Source organism: Gopherus flavomarginatus, chromosome 12, assembly GCF_025201925.1.
Source record: "Gopherus flavomarginatus isolate rGopFla2 chromosome 12, rGopFla2.mat.asm, whole genome shotgun sequence".
NCBI classification, from domain to species: domain Eukaryota; kingdom Metazoa; phylum Chordata; order Testudines; family Testudinidae; genus Gopherus; species Gopherus flavomarginatus.
This window is the reverse complement of record NC_066628.1, coordinates 14,259,110-14,282,884: the sequence shown is the minus strand read 5'-3', so window position 1 is coordinate 14,282,884 and position 23,775 is coordinate 14,259,110. Positions and strand designations below refer to the sequence as shown.

The 23,775-nt window shown below is 47.5% G+C and overlaps 1 protein-coding gene and 1 non-coding gene across 2 annotated transcripts; one reads left to right on the top strand and one right to left on the bottom strand.

Moving 5' to 3' along the window:
* Positions 1–8,920: 8,920 nt before the first annotated feature.
* On the bottom strand, positions 8,921–9,029 carry TRNAL-CAA (transfer RNA leucine (anticodon CAA)). Its single transcript has 2 exons — positions 8,992–9,029; positions 8,921–8,966 (listed from the first exon to the last, which is right to left on the bottom strand). It is a non-coding gene; the product is annotated as a tRNA-Leu (tRNA).
* An 8,760-nt stretch (positions 9,030–17,789) lies between these two features.
* LOC127033159 (uncharacterized) lies at positions 17,790–18,215 on the top strand. Its single transcript, XM_050920964.1, has one exon. The coding sequence runs from the start codon at positions 17,790–17,792 to the stop codon at positions 18,213–18,215; it is 426 nt and encodes a 141-aa protein (XP_050776921.1).
* The last annotated feature ends 5,560 nt before the right edge of the window (positions 18,216–23,775 follow it).

Here is a 23,775-nt window from a genome sequence, read left to right as displayed (position 1 = left end):
ACCTGGTGCTATTCCATTTAGAAGGAGGGCTGGGGACCCAGAGAGACAAAAGATTCTCGACTTGTGCCAAAGCTATAATGGGGGGAACAGAACAAAGGGGGCAGCCAGTCATGAGAAAACCCCTAGTTTCCACCTAAGATGTCTGCTGGAACTAACAAGGACTGTACCAGGGGAAAGGAGTGGACCCAGACTGGAAAGGAGTCTAGTCTGTGAACGAAGCTTATTGGAACATCTCTGAGGGTGAGCTATTACGTGTAATTAGTGTCTTAATGTATTAGGCTTAGACTTGAGTGTTTTTGCTTTATTTTGCATGGTGACTTATTTCATTCTGTCTGTTATTACCTGAAACCACTTAAATCCTAGCTTTTGTACTTAATAATATCACTTTTGTGTATTAATTAACCAGAGTAAGTGATTAATAACTGAGGGAGTAAACAGCTGTGCAAATCTCTCTATCAGTGTTATAGAGGGTGGACAATTTATGAGTTTACCCTATATAAGCTTTATGCAGAGTAAAATGGATTTATTTGGAGTTTGGATCCCATTGGGAACTGCGTGTCTGGGTGCTGGAGATAGGTGACCTGCTGAGCAGTTTTTGGTTAAAGTCTGAAGCTCTGGGGGCGTGGGCCAGACCTGGGTTTGTGTTGCAGCAGGCTAGAGTGTCTGGCTCAATAAGGCAGGGTTCTGGAGTTCAAAGCTGGCAGGGAAAACAGGGATGTTTTCAGCATGTCAGATGACATTCCCAAGGGGGTCTCTGTGACCAAACCCGTCACAGAGGGTCTCAACTATGGAATCGTTTATTTCTGCTCCAATTGGATGCTCTCCTTCCCTGAGACTTTCATTCCCCTCAACAGTGAGACCGGGGATAGGACTGTTGTACTGTGTCCCAGAAAGTCTCATCTATGTACCTCTCTATCTCCCTTAGCTCCTCCAGTTCAGGCACTCTGCTCTTCAAAGCCCGTACATGATCTCTGAGGGCCAGGAGCTCCTTGCACCGAATGCACACATACTCCACTGCCCATAGGACAGGTAATCATACATCCTGCATTGGGTGCAATAAATAGGATAGTCCCCACTCTGTTGCTAGACTTCTGCCTGCCTTATCTTTTTACTCCTGAAGCTCGTTCCTTGGCTGCTGTTTTGCTTTTATCAGGGGATGTTTTGGTCTTTAAGTTTAAAGAATATAAGTTTATCTATGTCCCCCCCACACACACACACACTAGCCCTGTAAACTCCCTTGCAAAACTCCCCTGTTCCCTAGCTCCTCTAGTCACTAAGAAGCGGACTTTTTAAAGCCCTGGTCTTCCTGAGTAGCCGTGCCCCTTGGTTAAGGGTTAATGGGTGAGAAAAGGGCTTAGGGATCAAAGCCTCATTAAGAAGCTCTCAGCCTTGCCTAGCAGTTCCACCACAATCATTTGGTTCTCAAGAAACAAGAATATGCGTTACCTGGAACCTGTCTCCAGCCAGGGTCAGCCAAAGTGGTTCTGGGAAGGTTGAGTCATCGACTCTGCTGGTTTTTTCACTTCCTTCCTCAGGCCAGGGGCAAGCTCTGTGGGGCTTTGGTGGCTGATTCAAAGCGATTGATGCAGACTTGCTGCCTCTCACTTTGGGGACAGCATCACGTGGGGACTTTAACTGGGGTGCTACACCAAACAAATCTTAGCCCAAGTATATACAGGCCAGCTGAGGGTGAATGGAAATCTTCCATGGAGCTGAAAGGCTAAAGGTGTCCTGCCACCCTCCTCAATTGCCTCCCCCACTCGTGGGAGCACCGGCCTGAGCTGCTGGGCTGGGAACTAAGGGGCAGACCCACTAGCTCTACTCTTTGGGTGCAAGAGGTTGCCCTGCTGGCTGCAATTCTTTCCAGCCGAGGTTTCCTCCTCAAGTGGATCCCAGCAGGGCCCATGGTCCCCTGCAGGAGAAGCCACACAAGAAGGTTTAAGACTGCAGCTGCAGCAGAAGGTGGGGAGGCTTAAGAATCGACACTTCCCTTTAGGGGAGAGGCTTAAACGTCAACCTCTTCAGTGCCAGGCCAGGGATTGCTGGACCCCACCGCCCAGGAGCAGCACCCAAATCCCAGTTCCCAGTAAGGCCAGAAGGGGGCATCCAGATGGGCCAGAAAGATGCTGCCACGGAAGGCTTGTACCAGGCCTCAGCCATTGGAAGGTGACTTTGTTGTTTTGTTTTTCTCCTCCCCATTTTTGCCTTAATTCTCTAGGGGAGAAGCACTGGTGTGAACAGTGCTTTGTCAGCAGGAGCACTTTCCTCCTGACAGGGCTAACCCTGCTCTTTTTTTGTCACCGGGAGAGCCGACAAACAGCGGCTATGCTGTGCAACTTTTAGTGGCATGGCTGTAGCGACACAGCTGTGCTGCTAAAAGCTGTGTAGTATAAACATAGCCTACAAGGCAAAGCCGCCAGCTCCACCCTTCAGACACAACACGTAGACCTGCTGACCAGAAAACTTTCTGGATGAGGATTCCTCCTCAAATGGAGCCCAGTGGGGCCCCTTCTCCCTGGCAGGAAGGTTTAAGACTCCAGCTGCAGCCGGAGGTGGGGTGGCTTAAGAATCAACACTTCCTGTTAGGGCAGAGGTTTAAACATTGGCTTCTTCAGTGTGAGACCAGGGATTGCTGGACCCTGTCTACCCACCCCTCAGCAGCAGCGCCCCAACGCTAGTGAGGCCAGAAGGGGACACCCAGCTGGGCCAGAAAGGAGCAGCCACAGGAAGCTTGCACAAGGCCTCAGCTGCTGGAAGGTGGCTTTGGTCTCTTTTTTTGCCCTCCCATTTTTTTCCTTAGTTCTCTAGGGACAGACGCATGTCTCCTGCACCATTGAGACTTCTACCTCCTGTTAGCCAGATGGGCCTTTCTGTCAGCCCCTTTTGGTCACACTCCAGTGGCTGCTCATTCCATGGAGCCACACTGGAAGCAAAGGAGCAGCTAGAGCAACTCAGGTGGAATTTAAACCCACATAGGGTGACCAGATGTTATGGGGAAAATATCGGGACCGCTGCAGGAGGGGCTTTTTTTTTTTTTTTTTTACATTCACCCATCCGGGAGTTCGGTGGCAATACGGCGGAGAGCCCTTCAGTCGTGGACAGTCTTTGGCGGTACTTCAGCGGTGGGTGCTTCTATCCTTGGTGGCAAGGTTTATTACCCACCGCTCAAATGCTGCCGAAGACTGTCTGTGACTGAAGGACTCTTCACCGAATTGCCGCCGAAGACCAGGAAACAAAATATCGGGACAAATGGCGTTTCAGCCGTACTCTGGTTGGGATGCAGGACAAACTCCTTAAAATCAGGACAGTCTCAATTTTATTGGGATGTCTGGTCACCCTAAACCCACAACCTTCACATGACTGTCCCCACGCATACAAAGCATCATTTCTTAGAAGTTCAACATGCATTCCATTGCACCACAGAGCTATCAGCAGACCAGAAGAGTGCCTCTTCTCTTTCTACTTTGCAACATTGCAATTGCTGTGGTAAAAGCAGGCAACGCTCTGAGGAAAACACTGCATTGACTGGAAATTAAACCCAGACCAACTGCTTAGAAAGTAGTTATGTTAACCACTACACCACCAATGCTGCTTTGCTGGGTGTCTTCATGACTCAAGAATGTGCACTACTTAGAAGCTGTTTTCAGCCTTCAGCCATCTATACTGCTGTGTTTTCACTTTCCCCCAGAGGCTGGAGGCAAGTACCCCTGGAGGGTCTGGTGGCTGGCTCCGAGCATCCAGCGCAGGATGGCTGCCATCTCCTCCAGGGATAGTCTGGGGTGGGGACTTTGACTGGGACTTTGCACTGGCCAAATCCAAACACAAGTGTCTTCAGTTGAGCTCAGGGTGGACAGAAACCTTCTGTGGAGCAAAAGAGCTAAAGGTGGCTTCATCTTCACTCTGAATAGAGAGGGAGAAAATGGGGTCTGGGTGACAAGCAGTGCAGCTCCCTGGCTGCCCATCTCCTGTAAATCAACCTTTGAGACAAGCCTCTGCCTTTTCTGTCAACATCTGCACTCTAGGGAGAGGGGGTTCCCTGCTCCAACTGTGGGGAGGGTGATCCAGGTGGGAGGGTTCAGGTGCCAGAGATGTGCAAGGCCACTCTGATGGGAGGACGGGTCCAGCTGGCAGAGGAGGTGGGCAGGGTGAGCCTGGAAGGAGGAGTGTCTGGCTGTGACATTCTGTACCTTGGGGGAGCATACTGAAACCCCCATATTTCTCATTTTCATATAATCATGATCTTACATATAAGGCATGCCTTGTAAGTTATCAGGGGAAAGGTTATGATCTGCTGAAAGTCATTTCTCTATCCATATATGTATATCAATAATGCCTATGAAGTTATGAGAACTGTGTTGTATGGTGGTCACTAAAACATGCTGTAAGTTGGGGAATCAGCCAGATATTAGCTCCCCAGAGGCAACAGCAAGGAAAGTAACCAACCAAACAAGCCATCAACAGCCATTGTCCAGCAAGGGAGCTACAATTCAATGACTCACCTGCATGAGGCCACACCAGGGGAATTGCTCAACCTTGCTTGGAGAGACTCAGCAATGTCCCCCAGACATGCTTGGACTTGTGCTCCCAAAGCACATGGACTGAGGGTATAAAACAGACAGAGTGGACACATACTGGGCCCTTCTCCTGCCCCCACCTTTGCTGAAAGCAACTAAGACACTGAGAAGAAGACAAGGACTTCAACACAGGAGATTGGTCCAGGGTTAAGGAACAAACCTGTATATTAAGGTGTGCAATATCCAGTGGGGTGAGAAAAACTGCTTAATCTAGTTGCTGCCCAGTCTAATAGGGTTGAGAGTTTAGACTGTGTGCTTATAGTTTATTTTATTTTAGTTTATTTTAGTTTGTTAGCCACTCTGACTTTTTGCCTATCTCTTATAATCACTTAAAATCTATCTTTGTAGTTAATAAATTTGTTTGTTTATTCTACCTGAAGCAGTGTGTTTGGTTTGAAGTGTGTCAGAGACTCCACTTGGGATAACAAGCCTGGTACATATCAATTTCTTTGTTAAATTGACAAACTCATATAAGCTTTCAGCATCCAGCGGGCATAACGGAGCACTGCAAGACAAGAGGTTCCTAGGGTTGTGTCTGGAACCAGAGATATTGGCTAGTGTCATTCAGTTGACCAATCCAAGGAGCAGCTTACATGCCAGAGGCTGTGCATGAACCCCTGAAGTGGGGCTTCTCACAGAAGAGCAGGGTAAGACTGGCTCCCAGAGTCAAGGATTGGAGTGACCTAGCAGATCACCAGTACAGATAACACCAGAGGGGAACATCACACTGGCCACCTCTTCTCTTCCCCTCTCTGGGGTGCTGTGATGAACCAGTGGCTGAACTGATCTGGGGCCCAGGACATGAGCTGCTGGCCAGTGACTAAGGGGCAGGGCCACCAGCTCAGACTTTTGGATGCAAGAGGTTGACCTGCTCGCCTCAATTTTTCCAACCCAGGTTTCTTCCTCAAATGGAGCCCAGCGGAGTCCATGGTCTCCTGCAGGAGTCTTAAATGTCAGCCTCTTCAGTGTGAGGCCAGGGATTGCTGGACTCTGTCTGCCCACTACTCAGGGGCAGCGCCTCAACCCCTCTAAGGACAGAGAAGGGCACCCAAATGGATTGGAAAGAAGCAGCTGCAGAAGGCTTGTGGCAGGCCTCAGCCACTAGAAGGGCGATTTGGTGTCTCTTTTTACTCTCCATATTTTCCTTAATACTCTAAGGGGAAGCCCACCTCCCAAGATGCAGGTAGAGACTTCTACCTCCTGGTAGCCAGGCATGCCTTTCTGTCCTTGTCTTGGCCCCCTGGGGGCACTCAAGTGGCTGCCTGTTCTGTAAAAGGTGCAATGGCAGCCAGAGTGACTCTGTTGGGATTTGAATCCTTGTCTTAACCTATGCAAAAGACTGTTTCTCAGAAGTCCAACACATTATCCATTGTACAGCAAGTGACCTCCTCTCCTCTCTCTACTCTGCAACACTGCAATTGCTGAAGTAAAGGGAGGGGAAAAGCTCAGGAGAACCCTGCTCTGGTTGTGAATTGAACCCAGACGGCTTGGAAAACAGTTCTGTTAACTGCTACTCCACCAATGCTACCCTCCTGAAGGCCCTCAGGGCCCATGAAGATGCATTGCTTAGAACCTCTCTTCAGCCCAAATGGCTCTGGAGGGGTTTGAGTCATTAGCACTGCTGGTTTTTTCACTTCCCCTCTCAGACCAGGGGCAAGCCCTCAGGGGCTTTGGCGGCTGGTTCCAAGCAATCGACGCAGGCCAGATGCTGCCTGCTCAGAGGACAGCATCAAGATGGGACTTTGACTGGGGCGCACTGGACAAATCCTAGCCTAGGTGTCCTAAGGCCAGCTCAGGGTGTACAGAAACATTCCACAGAGCAGAAGGGCTTAAGCTGGCTTCATCTTCTTCTTCACTCTCAACAGAGATGGGGCCTTAGTGCCAAGCAGAGATGCTCCCTGGCTGCCATCTTCTGAAAATCAGCCTTTGAGACAAGCCTGGGCCTTTCCCCCCAAGACCTTTGCTCTAGAGGGCCTCTCCAGCAGATTGGGAAAGGGCCCTGCAGCGCCTGGCACACCTGCTCGGGAGGTGGAGAGGGTGATCCTGGTGCGAGGGTCCAGGTACCAGGAGCAGGCACAGCTACTCTGGCAGGAGGAAGTGGGCAGAGTGAGCCTGGTGGGAGGAGTGTCTGGCCACTCCCTCTGTTCCCCTCTCTGTGGTCCTGGGATGAGTCGGTGACCCAACAGGCCTGAAGCCCAGGGCTACGAGCCTGCCACCCACTGCAGCTGACTCCCCCACTCGTGGGAGCATCGGCCTGAGCTGCTGAGCTGGGTGCTATGGAGCAGGGCCTCCAGCTCAGCCCTTTATGCTCAAGAGGTTTCCTTGCTGGCCGCAATTCTTTCCAGCCAAGGTTTCCTCCTCAAATGGAGCCCAGCAGTGCCCGTTTTTCCCAGCAGGAGAAGCCACACAAGAAGGCTGAAGATACCAGCTGCAGTAGGAGGTGGGGAGGTTTAAGAATCAACACCTCAAGTTAGGGGACAGGCTTAAATGTCGGCCTCTTGAGTGTGAGGCCAGGGATTGCTGGACCCCATCCGCCCACCACTCAGGGGCAGTGCCCCAAACCCTCTAAGGATAGAAGGGAGCATCTGGATGGGCCGGAAAGAAGCAGCCGCAGAAGGCTTGTGGCAGGCCTCAGCCATTGGAAGGCGACTTTGCTTTCTTTTTCTCATTCCCTTTTTTGGCCTTTATACTCTGGGGGTGAAAGCAAACCTCCCCTGTGATATACCCAGTTCAGAATCCAGACCGATGAGTAGCTGTGTTACCCCTGCCATCTACCTTGGGGTGACCTTTACACGGCATGGTTGCTGTCACCTCCAGTCTGGACTGCTCATGGACAGTCTCCAGGATGCAAGTCACTCCCAGCTATGTGTGTGTGCCTGCTGCAACCACCCAGCCACACCTTGGCTCTTACCAGCCTTGGTTATATTGGAAGAAGTTGATGCCAATGCACCACCAGTCCTAGATGTCCCCCCAAAAATATATGTCCTGTACTGCACTGCCCTCTCCTGGCCAATACAAGCTCATATAAAATCCATTATTTTATTAAGAGAGATGATATGTACACATCTTGTTACCTCAAATGGAGTTTCCTGGACATTTTGATCTAGGCACACTGCATTACAGAAAACAAGTTTATTAAACACCAAGAGCTAGATGCTACGTGAATACAAGTAATGAGATATAAAAAGTCAGAAATGGTTACCAGAAAAATAAAGATAAAATGCCACTGGTGCCTAACTTAGCAAACTACATTAAATTCAAAGCAAAGGTTTTCTCACCACAAGCTCTGAGCAGTCTTCAGATTTGAGCCTCTGCGCCTCTTTAATGGTTGCTTCCTTTGTTCCTTCTGGTGTAGTGAATCAATGGACAGAGAGAGGAAGAAGTTGGGGTACCTTAGGGTTTGTCCCCTTTTTTATAGTGTCAGTTCTTGCCTTGGAAAACATTTCCAGATGAGATTCAGGAGAACAGCATCTATAAGAAAGGGTGTTCCCTGCTGCTTTCCTCACCTGTTTGAGGTTTCTTGGTCTACCCTTCCTGCTTACTTCTGTTTACTGCTTCAATACAAATTAAGCAGGGCACAGATTCCAGAGCTGTTTGCCATGCTCAGCTTGGAACATGTGTTAATAACAACATACAGGGGACTCTTATAACTTCAAATACAATATCGCCACACACATTTTAGCAGGACAATAATGAGCAGCAAATTATGAATTTTCAAACAATACCTTACAAGACATACTTTCTACAAAGATTATTGCAATCATGTGTAAAGTGTGGACACAGGGGCACACTCTATCACTTACCCCAATTCTGCAGTTCTGACCCTTCAAAGAAAAATCCTATGCAAACCACTGAAGATTTTGGTTTGTTTTTTTGACAATTGTAATGTCATGTCCCAAAGAAAACGTATTGTACCTGTGACTAACCATTTTTTTTCCAGAATTCTCATAAGAACTACCATACTGGGTGAGACCAAAGGCCCATCTAGCCCAGTATCCTGTCTTCTGACACTGGCCAATGCCAGGTGCCCCAGAGAGAATGAACAGAACAGGGAATCATCAAGTGAGCCATCCTCTGTTGCCCATTCTCAGCTTCTGGCAAACAGAGGCAAGGGATAATTGCCTGAATTATTGTTAGGCTAATTATTTTAATATGTTTTATTTTCAGGATTGTTTTTTTGCAGCATAAAAGAATACAATGGTGAGTTGTCTCCAAAACATCAACCCCCACATGGAAAGAAAGAAAGAAAGAAATGGTTCCCTTGTCCGTGTTTTCCCATTTTTTAATTCAATGTAACTAAATCTCCCTTCATGGGGGAAAAAAGCTCAAACAGGGAAGAAAAAATGTGTCAGAAGTGGGATTTGAACCCACGCCTCTATACAGAGACCAGAACACCCGGGTAAGGAGAAGACAAAGCCTTGAGTCTGGCGCCTTAGACCACTCGGCCATCCTGACACTGATAAAGGACTACTTCAAACAAATATATCATCATGTCTCTGCCCATGCATGTTTTTGGCTCATTTTATTTCTGCCGTTTGTTTTGTCTTTCTGTCGTTCACACACCCCTAAAACCTGCCCCACAAAACACCCAGACAGAGCACGACTGAGCCAGCCGCTCCCGCTGTGTTAGCGAGAGAAAGGGGAGTGGGTTAGACTCACTGCGGTCTGGGGTTCAGCGTTTCTGCATCCACGTTTGGTGTTTAAGCTACAAATCAGGCAGGGGTGAGCGCGCCGCCTGGAAAGCCGGGCAGCCAGTTACCGATCAATGATCTAGCAAGTCTGGAAAAGAGCCGCCTCCCTTTTCGAAGCCCCAACTCCTTGTGGTATTTAACCCTGTCCAGGGGGACGCCTGGCTGAAAGCTGCTGCAAAGCAGAGAGCTCTGGGAACCATCCCTCTACCTTCAGTAGGCTCGGGACTTGCCTACCCTAGGATGTGTTTTCACAGCACAGTTAGCTCCAGTTATAACTTGACTGTTATCCCTAATTTGACTCCTGACCATACGTCAAAATCTGTAGCTCAAGTAGTGCTTTAAGTCTGAGCCCGTTGGGAGGGTGGGTTGAAGCTAGTAATGCACTTTGGGGGAATGTAACAGCTAACCCAATGCCCCTGCTAAGGCCATAGCACCCTGTTTAGCTGGAGTTCTGTGCCAAAGTGTGATCAGTCACTTTCACTCCCCCAAGCTAGGTCAAGTATGCTCTAACTTGAGTGTGTTAACTCATGCCACCCCTTACAGTGAAAACAAGCCCTTAGAGTTGTTCACGATCAGTGGTGGGCGTGGAGATTCTTATTCCAGAACAAAAATGCCTGGTTTGTGTCTCACCAACTGTCAGAGTAAACTACCTAGAAACAAGGCACTTTTGTTCAAGAATAGGAGTGTCCATTGGCCAGGAGCAGCTACTGTGCTTTACATTCACAATTTCTCTTAATATGCATTAACTTTCAAGTGTAGACAAACCCTCAGTGTTGTCAACTCTGGATAGCTGGTGTTTTTTCTTAAAGTTCCAGCTCCAGGAGTCATGTGATTATGACTTTCAGCTTTCTTTGTTTTTTTAAGAAGTTTCTAGTTCAGCTGCAAAGAAAAGCTTGAAAACATGCCCTGAATGGATTCTAATGGCTTAAAAACCAGAAGGCAAAGAAAAAGAATCCCAAATGTACTGTTTTTAACAATGAAATATTATATTTAAGCCCCCTTAATGATTTTGAGGCCTCTGAATGCCAGACTTTAGTGTTACTGTATGTCTCCATCCCATCAGAAAGAGGGTGATCTAGTTCTTCAGCTAGAACACCTTGATTTCTTAATGTTCACAGTCAAGAGATCATCACAAGGGGAAGAGGAGGACAGCTAAGCACAGGAAAAGAATGAGAGCAGTGTCATCTCTCACAATTTACATCACACATCTCATAATAGCTGGCGGTTTACTCAAAGACCCAGCTGCTGGAACCAAGAGATGGAATGAGAATCTCAGCTTTCATTTAAAAAAAAAGAAGTTATAGCTCTCTTGGGGGGAAGAAAAAACCTTTGAAATGTGAAGCAAGTGCAATCCAATGACCAGAAGCTAAACAAAAAAGTTATTATGGCGGGGGGGGGGGATATCATGAATTTTAAGCCAGTCATGATTGGGGGCTCTGACTTATGATTTTCAAACACTGGGTTAGTGATACTGGAATCAGCTATTTTGATAGGTCCAGGCACACAGCTCCGGATCAGGGAGGAGGCTGCTCTTTCTCACACTTAGGCCTTATCTACACTACAAATGTTTTGCCAATGCAGCTTTCTGTTACAGCTAGACCAGTGGAACCCCTAGTGTAGACACAACTTATGCTAACACACTTTTCCTTTCCCACACGGACAGATGTGAGAAATCCAATGTTGAAATCTCTCCAGACAGGTCACATATGCACAGCCAGCTTTCTCTGCTCATCTGTTCTGTATTTGAATGGCACCCAGCATGGCATGGTCCGTGCCTGAGGCTCCTTGCACACAGGTGCTGGAACTAGGTGTTCTGGAGGTGTGGCAGCACCCCTGGTTTGAAGTGGTTTCCATCCTATGCTAGGTTTACAGTATGGTTCAATGGCTCTCAGCACCTCCACTGTACAAATTGTTCCAGTGCCTATGCCCTTGCAACTAACACAATACAAATAATAACATCAACAATCACCCAGGCAGCCGCTCTTCAAGCACTCTTGCAGGCCCGTAAATAGGAAGACACAAACTCCACCTTTTTTTTGCACGTGTTAAGGGTGCAATGGAAAGGTGAATACAATCCAATTATTTCTGTGCCCTCTTTTGCCTCGTCACGATGAAGGGTAAGATTATGTCTGTGACTTCCAGAGACCTCTGTGACATTTTCTGCTTCCACCTCGTAGCTCTCAGTTACCATGGGCGATGGGGGACCTGGAGCTCTGAGCCACCATGGGTGGTCGGGGTGTGGGCACAGCTGCCATGGGCGGCAGGAGGACCTGGAGCTCCAAGCTACAGCGGGAGAACTGCAGAGCTGTCAGCTGCAGTGGTGGCAGGTGCTGACCCTCCTTGATTGATGGGTTTAGGGGGTGCTGAATTTCTAACCAAGCCTTCTTTTCTCCCAAGTGTTTACTCAGCCAAAGTGGGGAGCAAGGGGGTAAAATGGGGCCCAGCCATAGCCACCCCTCCCTTAAATAACCCCTAGATGCAGAACTATACTGAGGAGACATTCCCACACACACACACACACACACACACACACACTAAGAGGACACTACAGCCCAGGTGTTGCCTCCCCTACCCATATGTGGGCAGAATAGAGGATGGCCAATCTACTCCAGCCAATGAGAGCAGAAGCAGGCCCCTCTGGTCTTTTGGACATTCAGAGAACATGCTACAGTTTCAACTGGCCTTTCTCTGACCTGTGTTGATGGGCTGTTTGCTCCAACCATGGTATTGAAATAAGAATTATTCTACTTAACTGCCAGGGGGGCAAATTTGTCACATACACATGGGAGAAAGAAGGGGAAAACTCAGCGTCAGCTATGGATAGTCTTAACCCAGGAAGTTCCTTCGAGAGGAAATGTAGCCAAACTCCAAACCCGCACACAATGAAACTTTCTGCACCTGCATCCTATAGATAACTAACTGCTTGGTTTGCAAACTAACGCAAGGGGGTGGTGAGAAGATGAAAGGTAAGGGGTCACAAGAGAGGCAGATACATGTAGCTTGCTAATTATGTATGGTAATGATAGCAAATTTTGGCCAGTCATAGAGCGATAGATTATCATAGTCAACTGCATATAATACTTTCGTGAAAGTGTTTTCTTTGTTCTGGTTGACTTGTGAGCTCGAACCCAACTGCAGTTGAAATAAATGGATCACCCCTCCTGGAGCTCCTTGCTTGACTAGCTGTGTCCGTTTCTCCTTATTCCTCAGCTGGAAGAGACAGGAATTTCCACAACAGTATAAATCTGTAAAACTATAAATCCACGGTACACCCACATCTTGAATACCGTGTGCAGATGTGGTCGCCCCCTCTCAAATAAAGATTTATTGGCATTGGAAAATGTTCAGAAAAGAACAAAAGTTATTAGGGGTATGGAACAGCTTCCATATGAGAAGAGATTAATAAAATGAACTTTTCAGCTTGGAAAAGAGACAATTAAGGGGAGATATGATTGAGGTCTATAAAATCATGACTGGTGTGGAGAAAGTAAAGAAGGAAGTCTTATTTACTCCTTCTCATAACACAAGAACTAGGGATCACCAAATGAAATTAAAGGCAGCAGGTTTAAAAAAAAATGAAGTATTTCTACCCCTGTGGAACTCATTGCCAGAGGATGTTGTGAAAGCCAAGACCATCGCAGGGTTCAAAAATGAACTAGATAAGTTCCTGGAGGATAGGTCCATCAATGGCTATTAGCCAGGATGAGTAGGGACGGTGTCCCTAGCCTCCGTTTGCCAGAAGCTGGGAGTGAGTGACAGGGGATGGATCATTTGATGATTGCCTGTTCTGTTCATTCCCTCTGGGGCATCTGGCATTGGCCACTGGTGGGAGGAAGGGGGCGGAGCTGGATGGACCTTTGGTCTGACCCAGTGTGGCCGTTCTTATGTTCCTCCCAGTCCCCCTTTCTCATCACCTCTGCATTACTCCTCACTATCACAGCTCAGAGCAACTGCCCCTGTATTCCCATTCCATTAGGGTGACCAGACAGCAAGTGTGAAAAATCAGGAGAGGGGTGGGGGTAATAGGAGCCTATATAAGAAAAAGACCCAAAAATTGGAACTGTCCCTATAAAATCGGACATCTGGTCACCCTACATTCCATTGACCCTCCAGGGCACTCACTCTGGGCTCCTGGCTCCTCAGCCCTCACCTCTCTTAGGTAGAGACTTGCAGTTCTCTCATCCCTAACCCAGGGGTTTCTCAGGCTGCACAGTGATAATCCCAGCAAATCGGACTGCGTGCCCAGGCCAGTCTCTGCATTTTGTTTTCCCTCCAAAGGCTGTAATTACCCACACCTACGAGTTGCCTCACAGCCCTTCCTAGGCCAGTGCATTTAGTCTTGTGGTGGAAGCATTGCAGAGAAACCACATTAAAAACAATTCAAGAACCTTCCTGGATTGCAGTAATTTACCAGAGATCACCCCCCAACTCCAGCAAAGCCTCTGGTGGGAGTCAGTCCTTCAGCCTCTACAAGCTGGTTAACAGCCTTAGCTCAGAGTGAGCGCACCCATTAATAGGTTAGTCTTTTCTTTTACAGCTTGGGGCTCGGCCTCATGTCAGCAAAGTCCCAGTCCTCAGGACACAGCTGAAAAAAGGCTGGGTTTTCCCATCACGGGAGGTGGGGAATTGGCATTCCCCTCCCCTCATAGGTGCTGACTCCATGCTGGAGCACCTGCAGGGAAAAAATGGTGGGTGTTCAGCACCCAACAGCAGCCCCCCATCAGCTCCCCCTGCCCACCCAGTGCCTCCCACCCACCAGCGAGCCCTGTGAATTAGTGCCTCCCTCTCCCTCCCTGCGCCTACTGCCTGCCATAATCCGCTGTTTTACGATGTGCAGGTGGCTGGGCAGAGGAGTGAGGTGGCATGCTCGGGGGAGGGAAGAGGCAGGGCGGGGATGGAGCAGGGGAGGGAAGAAGTGGGGCAGGGGTGGGGCCTTGGGTGGAGTGGGGGCAGGAACTGGGGCACAGCTGGGGGGTCGAGCACCCCCCAGTACTTTGGAAAGTCGGCGCCTGTGCCTCCCCCTACAGATTCCCCTGGTAAACCTCTTGACACTGTCCCCAGAGTCCATCCTTATCTAGCACATTATTTGATCCAGTCCTTTGAAATCCACAACGCTTCCCAGGGCTCACAGCACATCCCCCCATGGAGAGGTTACAAACCATCCCAGCCAGCAGCTTTGCATTTAATACAATGGACTCCAGCGAGACTTACACTTAATTCAGTAAGGCCTCCCAAGGCCATGGCAGGAAATTGCCATAGCTGTCAAACACCTCCTGCTCTGTCCGCCTCACCCTATCGCTTCTCTTTAGCTGATCCCCTCCTAACTAAACTCATCCAAAAAAAGGTGCAACTCTCATCACATTGCTGCAGTCATGTTGTTCACTCTGCGGGTGTGTTCTACCCTGTCCCCCACCCTGTGTCTATCTCAGTGATTCTCAACCAGGGCTATAGGTATCCCTGGGGGTACTCAGAGGTCTTCCGGGGGTACCTCAACTCAGCTGGTACATCAACTTGCCTAGTTTTGCACCAGGCTACATAAAAAGCCCTAGCAAAGTCAGTGCAAACTAAAATTTCCTGCCGACAATGACTTCTTTATACTGCTCTATATGCTATACACCGACATGTAAGTTCAACATTTATATTCCAATTTATTTATTTTATAATTATATGGTAAAAATGAGAAAGGAAGCAATTTTTCAGTAATAGTGTGGCTATGACATTTTTGTATTTTGATGTCTGATTTTGTAAGCAAGCCATTTTTAAGTGTGGTAAAACTTGGGGGTATGCAAGACAAATCAGCCTCCTGAAAGGCATAGGCGCTGACTCCGTGGGTGCTCTGGGGCTGGAGCACCCAGGGGAAAAATTGGTGGGTGATCTGCACCCACCTGCAGCTCCCTGCCCCCCCCCCAGCTCACCTCTGCCTCCTCTCCTGAGCGCACTGCCATGTCCTACTTTTCCCCACTCCCTTCCAGCACTTGCACTGTGAAACAGCTGTTTCATGCAGCAAGCCTCGGGAGGAGCGGGGAGGAGGGGGAACGTGGAGCACTTCAGGGAGGATACAGGGCAGGGAGGTGATTTGGGGAGGGATCTAATGGGGCAGGGAGGGACGGAGTTAGGGCGAGGACTTTGGGGCAGGGGTAGAGTCGGGGCGAGGGTGAGAGCACCAACCGGCGCAGAAAAAAGTTGGTGCCTGTGCTGAAAGGGTTACAGTAGTCTGGAAAGGTTGTGAGCCACTTGTCTATCTGGTCATTTACATTGTAATCTCTTTGGGGCAGGGACTGTTGACTACTTTGAGTTTGTACCAGCACCTACCACAAAGCAGCCACACTCTTGGTGGCTCCCTATACACTACTGTAATTGTCCTAAACATATAGTTAATGGTTAATGTCTCTTTTACCTGTAAAGAGTTAACAAGCTCAGTGAACCTGGCTGACATCTGACCAAAGGACCAATCGGGGACAAGATACTTTCAAATCTTGGTGGAGGGAAGTCTTTGTTTGTGCTTTTTGGGTTGTTCTTTGTTCTCTCTTGGGATTAAGAGGAGCCAGTTGTGCAACCAGTTTTCTCCAAGCTTTCTGAAACAGTCTCTCAGGTTCAAAATAGTAAGTAATAGCTAGAAGGCGGAATAGTCTTTTTGTTTGTTTTCTTTATTTGCAAATGTGTATTTTTGCTGGAAGGATATTTTACCTCTGTTTGCTGTAACTTATACTTAGGCTAGGGGGGAGGGAGTCCCTCTGGTCTATGTAAAGCTGAGACCCTGTAAACATTTTCCATCCTGGTTTTACAGAGACAGTTTTACTTTTTCTTTCTTTTATTAAAAGCTTTCTTTTTTCACAACCTGATTGATTTTTTTTTCCTTGTGTAAGACTCAAGGGGATTGGGTCTGAAATTACCAGGGAGTGGTGTGGGGAGAGAAGGGGGGGGGAAAGGTTAATTCCTCTCTGTTTTATGATCCAAGGAGTTTGGCTCAGAGTATATCTCAGGGTAACCCAGGGAAGGGAAAAGCTGGGAGGGGGAAGGAGAGGGAATGGTTTATTCCTCTTTGTTTTAAGACCCAAGGAATTTGGGTCTTGGGTTCCCCAGGGAAGGTTTTTGGGGGAGAGAAAGTGTACCAAACACTATATTTTTGTTGGTGGCAGCGTTATCAGATCTAAGCTAGGAATTAAGTTTAGAGGGGTACATGCCAGTCCCCACTTTCTGGACGCTAAAGTTCAAAGTGGAAATAAGACCGTGACGGTAATAAACATGATTAATAATAATAATTTGAGTCAAATGGGTGCAATAGGAGACACTATTTAATCTCCAGTGTCCACAGTATTCTTATTTTATTTATTTGTACCGTGGTAGTCCCTACAGGCTATCTATGTATAGTTAGTTAGGTAGTTAGTTAGTTAGTAGATAATGTGCCATTAGATGGTGCTCAAGAATTATAGTTGGACCTGGTAGAGGTAAATATAGATAACATTACTAGACACGTCCCATCATAAGACCCTGTTTTCAGTTGCTTAAAACTTTCGCAAACTTTTGGTGTTTGGGCTGACATTTTTCATGTGGGTGCCTGCCTTAGGATGTCTTTTTTTGGCAAGTTTCAGCAAAAACTGGTAAGCCGTTGTGAGAGCAAGATTAGGGGACAATATGTGGATTTACCCAGGCTAAAAAAAATTCGCACAGGCATTTAGTTGAAAAGCTCTAGGGTTTTGGAGCAGGGACCTGAAATGGACAGGCAATGTGGCCCCATCAGAGATGTTCCTTTTCCTGTCCAGGTGGAACCCTCCTATACACACACACACAAATGGCTAAGTTTTAAGCCTTCAACACATTGTCATTTGACATGCTCAGTAGAGATTTGAGAAGAGTTTGGCAGCTAATATCGGCTACGGTTCCACTTGCACTGAGCATTCTCCAGCCTGGAGCTGCAGGGGCTGAGCAGGATTTCCCCTGCACGTCGTTCCTCTGGCCTGCTGATCCTGTGCTCTCAACCCTTCCCGGGTACCAAAGCAGCATGGAGAAAGAAGCCATTGACTAGAATGCTGAGGGGGCCAGAGCTTGACCTGATCAGGTGATGTGGGGAGTGCGGGGTGACAAGGCGCTGGCAGAGGAGAAGCTTGGACAGGGCAGCTGACAAGAGCTGCAGGGCAGACTGAGACAGAGAGATATATGTGGGAAGGACACTGGTATTGACTGGGCAAGGAGATTTGGACTAGGTGCCAATGGGGAAACATGGGGATGGGGAAAAATCCCTACTCATCCCACCACGAGCCAATCAGCAGGAGGGATGTTACCATCCCTTACATTTCCCTGAGAGGGAACAACCCATGGTTGCCCATTATGAGGCATATGGGTCTGTACCAACATCATCCCATTGTGACTAGCCCAGGGCATTGTTCCAGCCAGCCAATCATGGGGCTTAGAGACAGCCCCTCATTTGAATGCCTGCCACTATATATGAGTACAGCAGGAGGAAGGCCAGAGGCATTTGCAGACAAAAGGGCTGGGCTGAACTGAGTGAAAGCAGAGCAAAGCAATGGCTGCTTCCCAGAGAGGGAGGAAGAAGGCCCAGACTCAGAGGAGACAAAAGCACCATGGGAGGAAGTCCCAGGCCAAGCAGAGGAAGTCCCGGGACAAGCGAAGGAGGCAAGCCAGGCGGAAGCCAGCGGGGAAGCATGGGAAGAGCCCCCAGGGGAAGAAGCGCTCTCCCGCCCCATACGACGCCAAGATGCTGAGGCAGCTGCAACGGGACAACAAGCTCCTATCACCCAAGGCCAAAGGGCTGATGTTCTCCTTCGTGAACGACATCTACAAAAAGGTGTCTAGTGAGGCTGAACGCCTGAGGAAGCAGAGCCGCCGCCCCAAGATTGGCCCTTCACAGATGCAAGCCGCCCTGCAGCAGGTGATGCCAAGGAAACGGGTCAGGCGCTCAGCCACCCCCATCTCAAAGAGGTCTCACTAGAGCAACATCCCTCCCCTTCTCCCTGGGGTGCCTCCTGGCTGGGATCAGAGAAAGAACAAGAGGGGAGAAGGGAGAGAAGCAAATGCCAGCCTGAGACACCTCAGCACCCTCCTAATTAAAGAACTGATGTTGCTTTAGTCATGCCAAAAAAAATAAAATAAACCCAACCTATACTCTGCCAGAGCAACCAACCTCTCCCCCAGCAATTCTTCACGAGAGACTATGAGAGATTGAATCAGTGAGAGACTTTTCATGCCCGAGCCTGATAGACCATTCCACACTGCAACCTGCTTCAGTGAGACCATCACTAGTGAGAAGAAGACCATCATCTCTGGACTAAGCCAGTGAGAAAGAATTTGCATCCTAGTTAAAAAGAGACCAGCCTGCTGGCTGTGGACTTAATGAACCAGACACTTTCTGTCACTGCAAATGAGAAACTACTGTATAGAGAAAGAACCGGCATTAATTGAACTGAAAGGACTGGGTGCTTTCCCAAGGGAAAAGAAATAGTCATCTTGGCATTATATTAAAACAGGATTTTAGCAGCATTTCTGGTGTTATGTTTTCTTTAGTGTAGGGGGCAATGATGGGGTGGATTGTGCTTCACAATTTAATATAAAATTAGTTGTAGTACAGTGCAGTGGGTGTGAATCTTTCCACACTACTGTATCCCTTTCAGGAGGCTGGTTTGTCTTGCGTACCCCCAAATTTCACTTCACTTAAAAACTACTTGCATACAAAATCAAACATAAAAATACAAAAGTGTCACAGCCACACTATGACTGAAAAATTGCTGACTTTCTCATTTTTACCACAGAATTATAAATCAACTGGAATATTGAAGGACATAAATCCACACCGTGTAGAGGCCAAACATAGGAGTTTATTACACACAGCACTGGTGGAGTGTCACCTGGCTTATTAGGCTCAGAGACACTGCCAATCAATTGATTACAATAGAATATATAGATTTTCCATGGGCAGAGGAAAGTGACAGGGTAGGCAGTTCCATACCCCAGGATAGGTTTTGCAGCAAAACAAGATAGCACATTAGCCAATGGTTAAAAGGTTACATAATGTCTCCGCCCATGGTCTCAAGTTAGCAAGTTAACATTTAATTAATACTTTGATAAAATGTTATTAGTATAAAATATATATGATTAATTTTAATTTGGGGTCCATAGGAATGGAGCAACTCCTCTGATTGTCCACCAGGTACATTCCTAGGGGTTAAAGCAAAGACACAGTGAAAGTGTATGACAATACAGATTGTCCCCTTTATGTCTTAAGGCAGGCACTGGTCCCTGGGAAGGTAGGTGGAAGGATGCCATATTTTATACTGACATGCCAACTTTTCATAAACTCAAGGTTGGATCTGTGGGAAGAATGTTCCCTACAGAAGAGACTGACATAATAGGAACAGGGATCCTTTGTTCAATTTGCAACTCTGAATAAGACACAATTATTTAGTTCTTAGCTCCAACACCTGGCAATTTGCTGACCAGGCCTATTTTAGCAAAATAAGAGTATTTGTTTACCTCAGCTTTCTCTTAACTAATCACTATTTGCAAGGCCTCTGGTCTCTTGACCAAACTCTGGACTTTGGGTCTGAGAAAGAGTTGGCACAATCCATATACCAGGTTGTTATATAAAATGCACATGGATTTTAACCCTTCAAATATAAATATTGTACTTACATTTCAGTGTCTATAGAGAAGTATAAACAAGTCATTGTCGGTATGATATTTTAGTTTGTCCTGACTTCACTAGTGCTTTTTATGTAGCCTGTTGCAAAAGTAGGCAAATATCTAGACGAGTTGATGTGCCCCACTGGAAGACCTCTGCATATCCCAGAGAGGGGTATATGTATCCCTGATTGAGAACCATTGGTGTATTGCCGAGAAGTTCTAATCATGGATCAGGATCCTATTATATGTAAACGCAGAACAAAGAGACAAGCTCCGCCCCCAAAAGCTTTTGACTAGAAGTTTTGGATTTTACTTTATTGAAGAAAGGGGGATGTTTCATTCTACCTTCTCACAAACTAAAAGTGAATGTCCCTGTCTCAAATGTTAAAACACTTTAGACCACAGCCACCGACTTTCTTCTTTCTGGGTGGATGCTCCAGCCCTGCTCCACCCTAAGGCCCTGCCCCCATTCTGCCTTTTTGCCCAAGGCCCCACCCTCGTTCTGCCTTTTTCCACCCCACCATACCACCTCCCCCTAGGCTCTGCCCCTGCCATGCCTCTTCCCACCCCCACTCCACCTCCTCCCCCCAGAACCTTCCACCTGCTGCCCAAAAGCTGATCAGCAGCGCCTGCCAAGCAGCTGATCAAAGGGTGGCTGGTGGGTGCTGAGCACCAACTTTTTTTTTTTCGTGGATGCGCCAGCCCTGGAGCACCCACGGAGTCAGCGCCTATGCTTTAGACCACCTGAGAACTGAGGAGGAGTTCAGGAACCAGTGAGACCCAGATTTTAAATCAATCAGCCAAAAGATGGGCAAAGCCACTACATATGCAGACCAGTTAGACACTCTCTAGTTAGACCTATTCCTTCCAGTATTACTCTAGTCTTACCTACGATCTGAAGTCATGTGGCTTTCACCTAGAATCCAGTCTTTGTTAAATCAGAAGGGATCTGATCTCCCTCATAGCAGTTTTACGATAAAGAGGGCTTTGCTGCTGTGTTGATAACACCTACTCTTAGCAGGGTTAGAGGGCCTGGTCATAGCCTTTGATCTCTCACCATTGGTACTGTGATAACAAAGGGGAATCTCATCAAGATTTCATTGTATGTAGATGTGGCCAACAAATCTTCCAGGAACACAAGAGAGGCCTGAATTTGGAATGCAAAAGTCAAGCAGGAAGAAACAAACCTTGTGGGTTTTCTTCATCCATCATGAAGAAGCAAAAGAAAAAAAACAGGGGGGGATGGATGGGGAGGCAAACCCCTGTTATAGGGGTAAACTTTTCAGAGTCATACATTTCAATTAGCTTCCCAATCCCTTCTGTCTCTGATCCAACTCCCACCAAGTCACTGAAGTCTTCCCACTGATTTCTGTGGGCTTTGGTTCAGGGCCATACTGAGCAGGCTGCCTTCCTCACCTAGACACTTAGAGAAGAGTGGATTTTTCCACTGCAGCAATTCTCAACCTTGGTTTTCATTCATACCTACTGGCAAGATACTTCACCATGAACAAATACTGTTCAGAATACAGGGCGGTTTGCGGACGATACCAAACTGGGAGGGATTGCAACTGCTTTGGAGGACAGGGTCAAAATTCAAAATGATCTGGACAAGTTGGAGAAATGGTCTGAGGTAAACAGGATGAAGTTCAATAAAGATAAATGCAAAGTGCTCCACTTAGGAAGGAACAATCAGTTTCACACATACAGAATGGGAAGAGACTGTCTAGGAAGGAGTATGGCAGAAAGAGATCTAGGGGTCGGAGTGGACCACAAGCTTAATATGAGTCAACAGTGTGATACTGTTGCAAAAAAAGCAAACATGATTCTGGGATGCATTAACAGGTGTGTTGTAAACAAGACACGAGAAGTCATTCTTCCGCTTTACTCTGCGCTGGTTAGGCCTCAACTGGAGTATTGTGTCCAGTTCTGGGCACTGCATTTCAAGAAAGATGTGGAGAAATTGGAGAGGGTCCAGAGAAGAGCAACAAGAATGATTAAAGGTCTTAAGAACATGACCTATGAAGGAAGGCTGAAGGAATTGGGTTTGTTTAGTTTGGAAAATAGAAGACTGAGAGGGGACATGATAGCAGTTTTCAGGTATCTAAAAGGGTGTCATCAGGAGGAGGGAGAAAACTTGTTCACCTTAGCTTCCAATGATAGAACAAGAAACAATGGGCTTAAACTGCAGCAAGGGAGATTTAGGTTGGACATTAGGAAAAAGTTCCTAACTGTCAGGGTAGTTAAACACTGGAATAGATTGCCTAGGGAAGTTGTGGAATCTCCATCTCTGGAGATATTTAAGAGTAGGTTAGATAAATGTCTATCAGGGATGGTCTAGACAGTATTTGGTCCTGCCATGAGGGCAGGGGACTGGACTCGATGACCTCTCGAGGTCCCTTCCAGTCCTAGAGTCTATGAGTCTATGAGGGCCAGGAATTTCCTGTTAAGCACATTTTTGACTTCTGTGCATCGCCCTGTTGAAATCCAGGGGCTACTCACATTAGCTAGCACTACAGAGGCTAGTGTCTTCATGCTTTGGCTTTCAGGGTATGTCTACTGTACACTGCCCCCTTCTCCTCCTCCCTGCAAAAAACGGAGTGTTCTTAACTCAGATTTGTTAGCTTAGGTTAAAGTAGCAGTGAAGACACTTTAACTTAGGTTGGTATCTGGTGTTCAACCACCAGGCTCCCTGCTAACTGCTAACCCAAGTTAAAAACCAAGCTACTGTGTCTTCACTGCTATTTTAACCCATATTAAGAACATATTTCTTTGTGCACCCTTAGTTACTAGCTTTTTGCAAGTGCAGATCAAGTACATAAATAATACAGCTGTAAGTATCAAAAATGGAAATACGTATCTAGGCATTACCTAGATTAGGATTGTGATTGAGGCCAGGCCTACACTGTAAACTGACATCGGTGTCACTACATCATTCAGGGGTGTGAAAAATCCACAACTCCGAGTGACCGACCGAGCCCCTGGTGTGGATGGCGCTATCTCAATGGAAGAGCTTCTCCCGCTGACAACAGTGAGCAGGTTTCAGAGGGGCCACCAAGCAGGGCTAGTATGAGACTCGCTGGGGTCCAGGGCAGCCCCACTGCCTGGGGCTGAAGCCTGGGGCCCTGAGCCCCACCACCTGGGGCTGAAGCTGAAGCCTAAGCAATGTAGCTTTGTGGAGGCCCCTTTGGCTTGGGGCCCCAGGCAATGGCCCTGCTTGTTGTGGCACTGGTGGGTCATGGAGTTTTTATGACTGTTCATCTGTGTAAAGCAATATGTGTTTAAATGCCAGAAAGGTTCTAACAGGTTCTGCAAACACAGCCTGGTAATTGTAAGAGCCCTTGTTGTCACGTGGGGATTTGCACGTCTACTATTCAATAAAATCAGAAAGTGACAAAAAGTGTTAGCATCTGATTATTTGGTGACTCCCTAAGACATATACCCTTTGGCTCCTAATTTCACTAAGCCCTCGTCCAGACTAACCCGCGGCATCGGCGGGTTAAAATCGATTGCTCGGGGATCGATATATCGCGTCTAGTCTGGACGCGGTGTATCGATCCCCGAGCGCGCTTACATCGATTCCGGAACTCCATCAATCCGAACGGAGTTCCGGAATCGACACGGAGAGCCGCGGACATCGATGCCGCGCCGTCCAGACTGGTGAGTACCTCGATTTTAGAAATTCGACTTCAGCTACGTTATTCACGTAGCTGAAGTTGCGTATCTAAAATCGATTTTAATTCCTAGTCTGGACCTACACTAAGAGAAACAGTAAGGTTACTCTGCACACGAGTAACTTCATTCACCACTATCACAGTGGTTTCAATGGCCTTACTCCTGTGAATAAAATTACTCAGGAGCATTTGTGCTTCTAG

Bases quoted from the DNA above. Each gene is read 5' to 3' on its own strand.
- LOC127033159 (XM_050920964.1), top strand. From the start codon at position 17,790: ATGGCTGCTTCCCAGAGAGGGAGGAAGAAGGCCCAGACTCAGAGGAGA.